Source organism: Pelodiscus sinensis, chromosome 7 (genome assembly GCF_052426305.1).
Source record: "Pelodiscus sinensis isolate ZL-2025 chromosome 7, ASM5242630v1, whole genome shotgun sequence".
Taxonomy (NCBI): Eukaryota; Metazoa; Chordata; order Testudines; family Trionychidae; genus Pelodiscus; species Pelodiscus sinensis.
The window spans coordinates 4,516,282-4,528,964 of record NC_143058.1 but is presented as its reverse complement, the minus strand read 5'-3'; the positions used below and the strand labels follow the sequence as shown (position 1 = coordinate 4,528,964).

At 48.4% G+C, this 12,683-nt stretch overlaps 1 protein-coding gene across 2 annotated transcripts in view; it reads right to left on the bottom strand.

Annotated features, from left to right (window-relative positions):
* MARCHF4 (membrane associated ring-CH-type finger 4) overlaps positions 1 to 11,593 on the bottom strand; it is an 80,509-nt gene extending 68,916 nt beyond the window's left edge. For both annotated transcript variants that reach the window (XM_075933029.2, XM_075933030.2), the window contains exon 1: positions 11,047 to 11,593. In XM_075933029.2, coding sequence (XP_075789144.1) covers positions 11,047 to 11,049 — 3 coding nt within the window. In that variant the 5' untranslated portion in view covers positions 11,050 to 11,593. The remainder of the gene's footprint in view (positions 1 to 11,046) is intronic.
* Positions 11,594 to 12,683: the final 1,090 nt, after the last annotated feature.

The window sequence follows — 12,683 nt, the reverse complement described above, 5'->3', positions numbered from 1 at the left end:
ACCTTCTGGGCTCGGTGTCTGCTCTACCTCTCTAACTCCTACTCAGACTTTGTCATGCGTTTGTTTTCTTCTCAGCCACTCTTCCAACCATGGTTACGGGGATTTCTCAAATGTGTTTATTTTGACTAGTTATAAATGAACGGAGATAAATATACAAAAATATAAGAACAGCCATAACGGGTCAGACCAAAGGTCCATCTAGCCCGCTGTCCCTGTCTTCCAACAGTGGCCAATGCCAGGTGCCCCAGAGGGAGGGAACACAACAGGGACTCATCAAGTGATCCCGCCTCTGTCACCCATTCCCAGCTTCTGACAAACAGAGGCTAGGGACACCATCCTTACCCATCCTGGCTAATAATCATTGATGGACCTAACCTCCATGAATTTATGAAGCTCTTTTTTGATCCCTTTTTAAAGACCTGGCCTTCACAACATCTTCCAGCAAGGAGTTCCACAGGTTGACTGTACGTTGTGAAGAAATACCTCCTTTTGTTTGTTTTAAACTGGCTACTATTAAATACCGTGCATCACTAGGGACTGAATAGGTAACCAGTAAACCGGTTACCCAGTACCCGGGAACAGTCTCCTGCCTGTAGCTTGCTGTAGGTGGAAAGCTGCCCCAGCCCCCAGGAGTTGTGAGCAGAAGCTGGGCAGCCTGTGCACAGGGTGGGGAGTAGAATCTTCCCCTCCATGCTTGGGGCTGCCAGCTCTTGCTGCTGGCCTCCATATGCAGAATAATTTCCATGCACCGAAGCATGTATGAATGTGCACCACCAGTAGAAACAAATCGTAGCTGTGAGCGCTCTGTTAATCAGCTGGGCAGCATTTGAATCTCTCCTGAGTGGCTGCACAAGCGCACGGCTTACAGAGGACACTGCCCCCACCCATGGTGCAGGTCAGTCAACTTGCATGTTTACTGCATGAACAGTAAATTCACGTCTATTTTTTTTTGGAAGGCAGTGAGGTAGAAACCCGACTCTGGAGCCTGCAATCACCCTGGGCGTGAGGAGCTTTGACAGGTCTTCTTTGGCTCTCAGCTCCCTTCTGTGCTATCTCTGCTCGGCCTCTTCCTTAACCTCTAGCAGCAGCAGAGTGAAATCCAGCAAAGTCTCAGCCGCAGAGGAACCGCCCGCCAACATTTCAAGCCTCAGGATGCAAGTCAATTTCACCCTTCCCAACCCCCTGCTAGCACTGCAAGTGCAGGTAGGAGAGAGGGGAACTGCACATCAGGGACCGAAGGAGGAACTAGCAAGCAGGAGACAGGACAGAGCAAAGGGAGCAAGGTGCCCCTGAGGGAACTGTGGCCTGAGTCAGACATTCACCGTGGCAGGAGCTCTTTGCTATGCCCCCGTGTCATGATGCGGTGACCCATGTGGTGTGACATCTACGGAAGGGTTAATTGGAACGTAGACCCTGCTTCTCCAGACATTTAGCAGGGTTGTGCCCGTAAGCTCTGAGCAGCCTATGGCGGCTCATCGGGGTGACGTAATGCTTATGGATGTCCTGGGGAACACAGAACAGAAATTCTCCCTTTCCCATGAACTTGGGTTGTTCACACTGTGCTCCATCAAGCACAGCTTCGCGGCTCCCCAGGGCAAACCACAGCCCATGGGAGCTGCGAGGCTTCGTGGAGGCAGAGCGTTAGAGTACACAAAGCGCCCACCAGCCTCCACGACCCCAGTGTGAAAACTTCTGATTTACTCTGATCCCAGCCAGGCCACTAACCAGTGCAGTTCCCTTTCTGGGGGGTTTCTCGCTGTCTGATTATAGGCCAGTTCCCCAGTGGCCTATGTGAGGGACCCAGACACACCCATTACTCCAGGTCCGAGGCAAGAACAGCAGCCACAGACCACGGTGTGCCTTTAACTAGATGGCTTTCCACCCCTTAGGGCAGCCGTGGCCAACCTGTGGCTCGCAAGCCGCATGTGGCTCTTCCCCCCCCCCAAAAGTGCGGCTCATGAAGCTGCTGCTGCGCCCCCACCCAACAGCTCCCGCTGGCTCTCCCCCAGCCCCCGCCTTCCCTGTGCTTATCGGGTCAGAGCTGCAGGGTTTTAAAAATGGTGCCCAAGTTGGCGGCCGTCTTAAAGGGGCAGCCTCCTTTTAAAAAAATGTTTTTGGGGGGTTTTTGCTCAACAATTCTGTTCTGGTTTTGGTTTTGGTTTTATTTTATTTTATTTATTTTTTGCTTGACAATTCTGGTGAGGCTCTTTGCATTTTTCTGCCACTGTTTTGGCTCTCTCTGTTGGTCACGCCTGCCCTAGAGCACTCCCCTGCAGCCTCAAAGAGCTTCACCCTTACTTTCCTAAACCAGTCCGGAGCTCTTCGCTCACTCCCCACTGCCCATCCCTAGGCGCCTGCTAGAGCTGAGCTGTCCATGGTGCTGCAGTGCCCTTTGGCTAGCCAGGAGCACCAGGTGCTCTTTTATATGGCCCCTGATTGGCTGCTTGGAGGACTCCTCTACTGCTCCTTTTCTGGGATGGGTGTGGCAGGACCCAAAGGCCCCCAGTGAGGGACATCTGGGCCTAGTCCACCCTGTCACACCAATATATAATAGTCAATTATAATACATACATGGGGAGCAGAGTTCTACACATAGCGACGTGATTGCTTTACATACCAGTCAGCTGCACAAGGCTTTGTGGACCCCAAACTCACACACCGCTTTCCTTGACTGTGGCTTCTGCTACAGCCACCAACTTCACCCCACCTCTTCCAGAAAGTTTCCTACGGGAAATGAACCTGGGAGCAATGTACAGGCTTCTGCTGAAATCAGAAATGGACCTGATCCAGAACCCACTGGATCCACACCCAGCTTTAGGAAGTTTAAAATCCAAGCCTGATTCAAATTCTGCAACTTATGCCCATCAATAGCAGAAACCCCGCGGAACTGGCAATTTCATTGTGTTTTGGCGTAAGATCTGGAGAAACTCAGCAGTGGTGAGTTCGATGAGGAATTGATTGAGCTCGGAGTGAAATCCACATGGCACCAGTGGATTGAAGGGGATGAAAAGAACTCTCTGAAAATGAAGCTTCTCAGTTTTGCAAAATATTGAACGAATATGGGTGTACCGAACTGAAAAATGCACATTACACCCAAAGCAGAGTGCCACAGAAGAGGAGAAATGAGTGGTTAAAATGCAGGTATGGGAGTCAGGAAATCTGGATTCTATTGTTCGGTGAGCTTGGTTAACTCACCGTGCCTCAGTTTCCCCATCTATAAAAAGAAAATATGAACACTCCCCTTCCTCAAAGGATGGTGCATTCATTCCTGTTTTGTAAAATACTTTGCAGTTCCCAGGGAGACAGCATGTTACAGATTTTCTTAGCCTCCCAATTTTCCCCTCTCCTCAGCCTGTTGGTTCATCAGGACATGTATTCATAGCATTTCACAGAAGTGAAGGACAGACTGTTTAAAAAAATACAAATTAACTCTATTACTAAATTGCAACTATTGTGGTGGGGGAAAAATGCCAACAGCCTGCAGCGCTTGGCGTGATTCCAAATCCATCCCACGTGTTACAGCATTTTCCTTCGGTTGACTGCTTAGACCACGATGGAGAACTTTTTCTGGTTGAACATTTTCCACCAGATTTTTTTGGGTCTACCCGTTTGTCATTGGGTGATTGGCTACCGGTGAAAATGCCACTCTGTGAAATGGAACCGGCCTCCTTCTAAAGATTTTTACGCACAATGCTTCTACAGTCACGCAATCCAGGAGCTTACAGATTGTACGAGTCCTGCAGGGGACTGCCTATGTGCACCATGAATCCCATTGGGCAGTACTGAGTTCCTTATAAAAAGACACTCAGTTCCTGCAGGGCTGAGGGAAATGGACGGCAATAGAATGGTAGCACAGTCCGTCCAGGTATTCCGATCAGCTATTAATATTTTCCAACAAAAGCTCTCATCAGCACTTCCCTAAAAACACATCTGCTTGGTGCTCCAGCCACATGCCCACCAGTCTTCCTAGTGTAGTACCTAGTGTAGTACCTGCCCACACAATAATGTCTTATAAATTCATAGAATCATAGAGCACTGGAACTGGAAGGGACCTCGAGAGGTCATCGAGTCCAGTCCCCTGCCCTCTTGGCAGGACCAAGCACCATCTAGATCATCCCTGACAGGTGTCTGTCCAACCTGCTCTTAAATATCTCCAGAGATGGAGATTCCACAACCTCCCTGGGCAATTTATTCCAGTGTTTAGCCACCCTGACCAGTAGGAAGTTTTCCCTAATGTTCAACCTAAACCTCCCTTGCTGCAATTTAAGCCCCTTGCTTCTTGTCCTATCCTCAGAGGCCAAGGAGAACAATTTTTCTCCCTCAGCCTTGTAACACTCATTTAGGTACTTGGGATAACTCCTATCATGTTCCCACTCAGTCTTCTCGTTTGCAAACTAAACAAACCCAATTCTTTCAGGCTTCCCTCATAGCTCATGTTCTCTAGACCTTTCATCATTTTTGTTGCTCTTCTCTGGACCTTCTCCAATTTCTCCACATCTTTCTGGAAATGTGCTGCCCAGAACTGGACACAATACTCCAACTGAGGCCTAATAAGGGCATCCTAATTCTGTGTTTCCCAAACATTTGAAAGCTGAGCCTCCTGGTCCCTTTTCAGGAAAACGAAACAAAGTCTGTCTTCACACTGTAACCCTGCCGCATGTCTACCCATCTTATTGCACATGTCTTCTGTGCCCACTCCAACAAACACTGTGAAAAAAGGGGGTAGCTTGCCTTCTTCTGTTCTTGGAAAAACATGGAGTAGTGTCCCATAGTGTCATTTAGAATACCGCCAGTGGCGTCTGATTCCCCCTCCCATGTTGAAATGAACATGGAACTTCACACCTCTGAGCTATTTTCAGGCTTTCCACAAACTCAGGCAGAGGTCTTGTCCTTGATAAGGTTCATCTCTCTGCCATTGTAAGAGCTAGATACTTTTGTAACAATGTAACAATGCCTATTTCATGGTCTTCATTCATCCCAAATATTCCCTTCTTAATGTCAGTCCCATGCCCTGTGCAACCACTACACATTTGGTAAAGGGTTACACATTTATTTTAGACATTCCCTCTTTCCCTAACACTCACACTGCGGGGAAAAGGGGTAGCAATTTCTAATATGCTATTTCCTCGTCTTTTCTCTACGCTTTGATGAGAAGCAGGGTAGTTAACAATGAACTGTGTTGCTGTTTCAGGTATCATCACTGGAATCTGCATTAGCTCCTGTTGACCTGAACAGAACAGTTAGCTCCTTAAAGCTATTGTTTGTGAATGACAGATGAATATCAAGATATTGACTTCTGGGGGCGTGGCATGTACTTCAAGTGGAAGTCAGGCCTGGTTTGTTTCCCCAGTTGATCATTGTTATTACCAGGGCAAAAGAGTGGGGAAAATAATTTCAGCCAATAGTCCCCTTAAACTCGGGGGTAAACATCTGTCTTGCAGCTGGTGGCTATGTAGAGGCATTTCGAACAGTATGGCCTTCCACTAATCTTCCTCAGCTGGCAGGATACTCCCCTCTACTTAAGATAATCGAGGGAGGGAATATGCCTGGAGCATTGCTTAAACCAAATCTCCAAGAGTCCAGTTCTCTTTTCTCTACTAGTCTTGATTTTTGGAAGCAAGCATCAAGTACAGCTAGAAAAACACTTTGTACTGTGGAGGTGACTGGGACTCGGGAACAGCCAGCCCAGGCACTCCCGTGACAAGGCCATGTCCTCAAGACGGGTGATTCAGGAAGCAGAGCTGATACCCGGCGTATTGGGCACCATGTTCAGCTCTGCCTCAGGCTTGAACCTAGAATCCAAACCCCTTGAATTTCTGAAGAAATTCAGATCCAAATCCCCACATCCCCCTATGGATTTAGTTCTGTGCCGGAAAGGACCAGTTGAGGAGTTCTGACTAGGGCCAGGTCTACATTAGACTCGGCAGTTCATCTTAAAGTATGCTTACCTTAAGCCGAGCTTGGCAGCATCCCAACAGCGGGAGGCTGACAGGAGCAAATGCTCCCATCAGCTTCGTTTAGTCCTCGCAAAAGGAGTACTGGACACTGGTGGGGGCGCCTTCTGAGTTCTATTTTAAACTAGACTCACTAAATCAAACTCTGGAAGATCGATCAAGGCTGTGATGATCTTCCATATAGTGAAGACAAGCCCTTGGACTTGACCCAAATTACATGGGATCAGGCTTTCTCGGGAGATTTTAGCTCCAATCTCATGAGATTTGCACGATTCAAGATTGTGGAACTCTTCCATGATCCATTGATCTCACTAGATTTCTGCCATTTGGGACTGAAATCTTACCAGATGCGGTTACAAGACTTTAGTGTTGTCAAACACTATCCTTGTTCACGTTTCAAACTTGACCCTCCACCATTTCCAACACTTATCTAAACCTAATTAGGAGCTTGGTTCAGACTTCACTTCCTTTGATCATTTTGGCTTGTACTGGAGGGCAATAAGCTGATAAAGTCCTAAAGAACAAAGATCCTTTACAAATACAAAAACTCCTTATTTACAAAAAGAGTGAGGGGCAAAAATGTACAGTGACAGCAGCAGAAACCTATCTGAATGAAACATTCCTTCCAGCAGTCCGGAAGCCATCAGAATCTCTCTCGCTGGTATTTACCTCTGAGATTCCAGTATGATGAGGCTCTACGATAGGAAACTGCTGCTAGGTTTAAGCAATTTTGCCCTGTCAGTGGCAGTACCGAGAGAATTTCCAGTTCTGTTTCATGGCAGAATGTCCTTTGTTTTCTGCTCATCAGTTCAAATATTATTGTTATCCAAACAAAATCCCTCACAAAAGGGGATTACGAAAACATCCTCTTTCATTTTCTGCAATAATGTTTTCTATTCCCAGGAAACCCTTCTCACTAAACTATAATTTAATGGGCAGAAGACAAAGGTACCTAGTCACTATATAACTGCTACTAAATTGACTCCGTTAGCACTACAAAGGGGAGCGTAATCTTGCCATAATTGAATTTAAATAATATCCATTTCTATGAGGCAAACCTAGATATGCAATATATATAAGCAATGTGGCGCACACATTGTGGGAATTGCTTATCAGGAGGCCGAGTTGTCTACTAATAAAGCACAGAACACCTGATTTCTAGTCCTCCTCTGCTATTGGCTTGCGGGGTGACAAATCACTCCCCACTCCTCCATGCCTCAGTTTCCTCTTCCATAAAATTGGAGGAAAAGTGCTATCAAAGAGCCAGGGTTCTCGCTACCAGGCCCAGCTATTAAGCTCCAAAGATGGGCTCAGTGTGGGGCAATACAAAGACAGTCCAGCCCCCGCCTGCGGGCAAATGACAATCAGCCGCAAAGCCGGCTCGAGCTGCCTGCTGGAAGGTGAGGTCAATATCAGGTCAATTATCCACCTATGAAAAATAATGACCGTAAACTTTTCAGGACAGAAGAAGGCCTGGATTGTCTCCTGGGAAGACAATGGATGGTTGATGGGCTAAAATGAGAAGCAAAGGTTGCATCTCATCAGAGTAATCTAACCTAAACCCAACTCATGGCTGTGGAAAGTGAGTCCTTAGCGGAAGAGGCTCCAACGTTGCCCAGTGCTGAGGAGGGCTGCAGAAATGCCAATCGATAAACGGAGAGACGGGGAGGGAGCAGCAATATCTTTTATTGGACCAGACCCTGTAGAAAAGAGAGAGACCCGCTTCAAAGAAGCGCTCTATGAAAGCCTGTCAGTTTCCACAGCAGAAGTTGGTCCACTCAAAGTTCTCACCTCCGCCACTTTGTCTCCCTCATGTCCCGGGACCAGCAAGAACAAAACGTAAATAACTATTGAGACCGTTCCCCCATCAGGCCTCTTCCTTTGTGTTTGTGGGGACAGGATGGAGCCATAAACAGGCCTGCCAATGGGAAGGGGAGCAGTTGAAAGGGATCATGGCTCCTGGGTGCTACCGCCACTACTGTGGCAGGGCTGGTATCTGGAGGCCTGGGCTCTTTTATATCACCACCAGAGCACTACGCAGCAGGCTCCATGCAGCTCTAAGGGCTGCCTGGAGGAGGCGCGGCGCACACGTGGCAGCGCTAACGATGTGGCATGCTCCAGGTGATGCTGAGGGCCGGCTGACCTCAGCCCCACCCCTTCCGCCTGAGTCTCCGCCCTTTCTGGGGCACAGAACTGCCCCCTCCCGCACCTTGCCTAGGGGCTTGGTGTGGCTGTCAGCTCCCTGGGTCATAAATCTGGGATCCAGGCTCCCAACTCCCCCAGGGTACGTCTACACTAGCCCCCTAGATCAATCCAGGGAGGCTAATGAGGGCGACCGAAATTGCAAATCAATCTCGGGATTTAAATATCCCGCGCTTGATTTGCATGTTCCCGGCCGGTCGCCATTTTAGATATTGACTAGCCCGAAGTATCTGCCCACGTCTACACGCGGCAGTGAAACGGGATTCCGATTTAAAGCCCTAACTCAAATTAGCTGGTATTCCTCCTGCAATGAGGTTTACCAGCTAATTCAATTTAGGGGCTTTTAATCGGAATCCCGTTTCACTGCCACGTGTAGACGTGGGCAGTTACTTCGGGCTAGTCAATTTCTAAAATGGCGACCGGCCGGGAACATGCAAATCAAGCGCGGGATATTTAAATCCTGAGCTTGATTTGCAATTTCGGTCGCCCTCATTAGCCTCCCTAGATTGATCTAGGGGGCTAGTGTAGACGTACCCCCAGAGACTGGATGTGTTTTGGCTTTGGGTGCTCGTGCAGCCCACACTATTTTCACCACAAGTTCTTCTAATTTATACATTAAAACAAAAATCAGGTTACTGTGGCTGTGAGAACTAACAACCCAGGCGAGTCCTATCTATGCCCTCTGCGTCTAAAAGGGAAGAAAGAGAAAGCGTGTGCACAAATTACTGCTATCATTTACTCTTTGTATTGTCCTGGCACTTAGCTGCCTTAGTCCGAGACCAGGACCCCACTGTGTCAGGCACTGTACGGTCGCAGAACAAAAAGACAGTCCCTGCCCTGATCCTATTTTCCATCCAAGTCAGCGGTGAAACTCCCATGGACTTCGCTGGGGGGGTGAGCTTGATGGAGCCTCCCACTGCTGCAGTGCCGTTGAGGTCTTTGAAAAGCACACTAGTAACTCACCGTACCATCTGCAACGCAGTCAGTAATGGGAGGGATGATGCCAGGTGACTGTACGACAAGCTCCCACAGGCAAAGAGAGTAAAACACACAGCAGGGCTATGTCTACACTGCAGGCTTTTTGCGCAAGAACGGCCGTTCGCGCGCAAAAACGTGCGGAGCGTCTACACTGGACGCGTGTTCTTGCACGAGTAAATTTACAGTAAAGTGTCAGAAAATAAGGCTTCTTGTACAAGAGTTATTCCTCTCCCCACGAGGAATAAGCCCTCTTGTGCAAGAAGGCAGTGTGGACGGGCAACAGGGGTTTCTTGCGCAAGAGAGCATCCACACTGCCATGGACACTCTCGTGCAAAAGCACGTGGCAGTGTGGACATGCTCTTGTGCAAGAATGTTTGCACAGAAACTCTTGCGCAAAACAGTTCTTGTGCAGGAAGCCTGCAGTGTAGACATAGCCCAGATGTTTTTACAAGAGCCATCATGATCATCACTATTTTGACTGTAGGGCAGTGGGCAATTGAGCTAGGGGGCCTCATGATAGGAACTATACAGATAAATAGTAAAATACAGTCCTTTCCCTAAAGGGGTAACAACCTAATAAATTAGACAGACAAGAGGGGAAACAGAGGTACAGAGAGATGAAGTGACTTGCAGAAGGGTATAAGGCTAGTCAGTGGCAAAGTCAGGGACAGCATTCAGGTTTCCTGAGTCCTAATCTAGTGCCCTATCCACTGGACCGTGATGCTTTATGTCTCACACAATGTGGGGCGTGGGGAGGCTAGCCAGATAGCTGCCCGGGGCACCAACCTATGGGGGGCGCCTGATTGAAGTGGTAAGAGGCGCCGCACACCTGGGGTGCAACTATGGCTTGGTCTTTATGTCTCGCGTCTTGCTCACAACGTAAAACAAAGGCATATGAAGTCAGGTACGCCCGTGCGCCCCCCTCTGCAGCCAGTCCCAGCATTGCTGTTTCAATTGGCACCGCCTGCAAACGGAAGGTACCAAGTGGAGCTAGAAAGATTACCCTATCCCTGGAGACCATCTTGCAACCCACTGAGACGAAGGAGAGCCATTCATGCGGCCTCCTCACTAGCCTAAGTTGCCCCTCACTGCTGTAAATCCTCCGGGACTGGGACCATCTTTAGCTTTGTTTCTTGGACAGCACAGAGCACTGGTACTATGTTACTTTTCAATAACAACTTTCACCTCAAACAACTGCTACATCACCCGCTGCTGAAATGCGACTGTCTCTGGGGTGGAACATGACAGCTAACACCAACTCTATGCAAACGTTAGCACAGGAAATGAAGCAGACAGCTCCTAATTGCAACTTCAGGGGGATCTGATAATGAGTTAGTACTGCTTATATCCACTCTCTCCCCCACGTTCAAAGCACTTCATATACATCCAATTAATTTAATTTAAAGCAGGAAAAATAATTACCCTCATTAAAATTTGGCAAGGACACCGAAGTGAGCAGTCCTGCACTTGCAAAGTTGACAGAAAGTTGCATTAGTCTCCAGGATGAAAGGGGGAGGAAGAAAAGGAAGGCAGGGTTAAAACTGACGGCTGCCCCTACCCCTTTTCCCGTTTCTCTTTGAAATCCCATGTTAACATGCAGCATGCAGGCGCCTCTGCGGCTTTCATCTGCACACAGTAACTCCCGCAGTAATGAATGATAGACAGCGATGCAGGATTTCCCACTGTGGCTGGGCAAGCGTTATCAGTCAGGAGCAGCAGGAGGAAATGGAAAAGAAAATCTCATCAAATGAGCAACCCCCCAAATTCTCATCCATCTCGATCTCCATTGACAAACCCTCCCTCCCACCTCCAAAGAGCTGATCCAGACCGACCCGCTGAGCCCTGTGGAGCTACCGAGGTCAGAACTGGCTTTGGTTTTTCATCTCGCCAACGAATCCTGAGGATTTCTTACCATTCGAATCGTTTGTGCAACCTGTCTGAGCGTGGGTTAGCAAAGCCAGAGTTGCTGGAAAGCAGCAATTATGACATGGAATTCCCTGTGGCTCCCGTTGGTGGAAGCAGACAGAATGTCGTGTTCTTTGCATCACAATGAGTTGAGCATCACAATAGTGCTGGCAACGTGGAAACACACAACAGTAAAGACAGGATCAGGCCACTGAAATGTGACGTGACGTGCAGGATCACTCCAGCGGACCTAAGAATGAACCTAAGCACTCTCCCGTGAAAGTCTCTCAGCTGGTGTATAGACAAAACCCCTCTGCCATCGAGAAAATGTGATGTCCGATTTGCAGGTGGTGATTAAAATGCCTCGTTTTGGGAGACAGAGCACACACTGGCTGCATGTTGGCCACACTACACCCTGGGGATTTCTCCCTGTTATTTTAAACAGTGAATTGCACGTTGATTGAGTTCTCTGCAAATCAAGGTTGTACAATACAGGGGTGTTGCAGCAAGCCTCTGTGCTACATCTCAACCCTTCTCCGAAGAGTTACCCAAGGGCTAGAGGAGAGTTCAGTTCTTGGATTCCCTTCAGCTAGTCAACCAGCGAACCTCTCTAGTCCAGGACTCTCTGGTCCAGCAACATCTGTGGTCCAGCATGATTTGAGTTAGCCGGATGTCTACTTATCACGGGCATGGCCAAGTTTCCTGCAGTCCCATAAAGTTTATTTACAGCCACCAGTCATGACTCTCTGGATGTGTCTAGACTGGCCAGTTTTTCCAAATCAGCTGCTTTTCCGGAAAGCTTGCCAGCTGTCTACACTGGCCGCTTGAATTTCCGCAAAAGCACTGACTTCCTACTGTAAGAAATCAGTGCTTCTTGCGGAAATGCTATTCTGCTCCTGTTCAGGCAAAAGTCCCTTTTGCGCAAAGCTTTTGCGCAAAAGGGCCAGTGTAGACAGCTCAGATTTGTTTTCTGCAAAAAAGCCCCGATCGCGAAAATGGTGATCGGGGCTTTTTTGCGGAAAAGCGTGTCTAGATTGGCATGGACACTTTTCTGCAAAAAGCGCTTTTGCGGAAAAGCGTCCGTGCCAATCTAGATGCTCTGTTCTGCAAATGCTTTTAACGGAAAACTTTTCCGTTAAAAGCATTTTCGGAAAATCATGCCAGTCTAGACGTAGCCTCTGTGGTCAGTGCTTTTATTTAGCTCTAATTTACCCCTCAATGTCTTCTCAGAGCCCAGAAAGCAGTGGAAGGGGCGGTAATGCTGCTAGATAAAATTGGCTTCCCATGGTTCAGCACCGGTCAGGTCCCGAGGGTGCCGGATTAGAGAGTTTCCACCTGTACCAGTGAGCGCCGTCATTGCTCATGGGTTTGTGACACCAACAAGCATTGCTGTTGAGAGGAGGCTGCTCCCCAGGGTGGGAACACAATCGCCCCAGCCTCGCTTTCCCCTCTATCGCTCCCATCGGCTTTAATTAATGTTCCTCTTCTGGTGCCAGAACATAAACAGTTCACTTGGCTCTCCCATGAACTAGCGTTCCCTTCCCTGTGCAGCAGGGCCTCGTAGATGATCTCCTCTGCTGCTTCAGGCTTAGTGTGTTCTATCCATGGGTTGCTGGTCTATTTTGGTTGCCTCTCTTTGAGCCC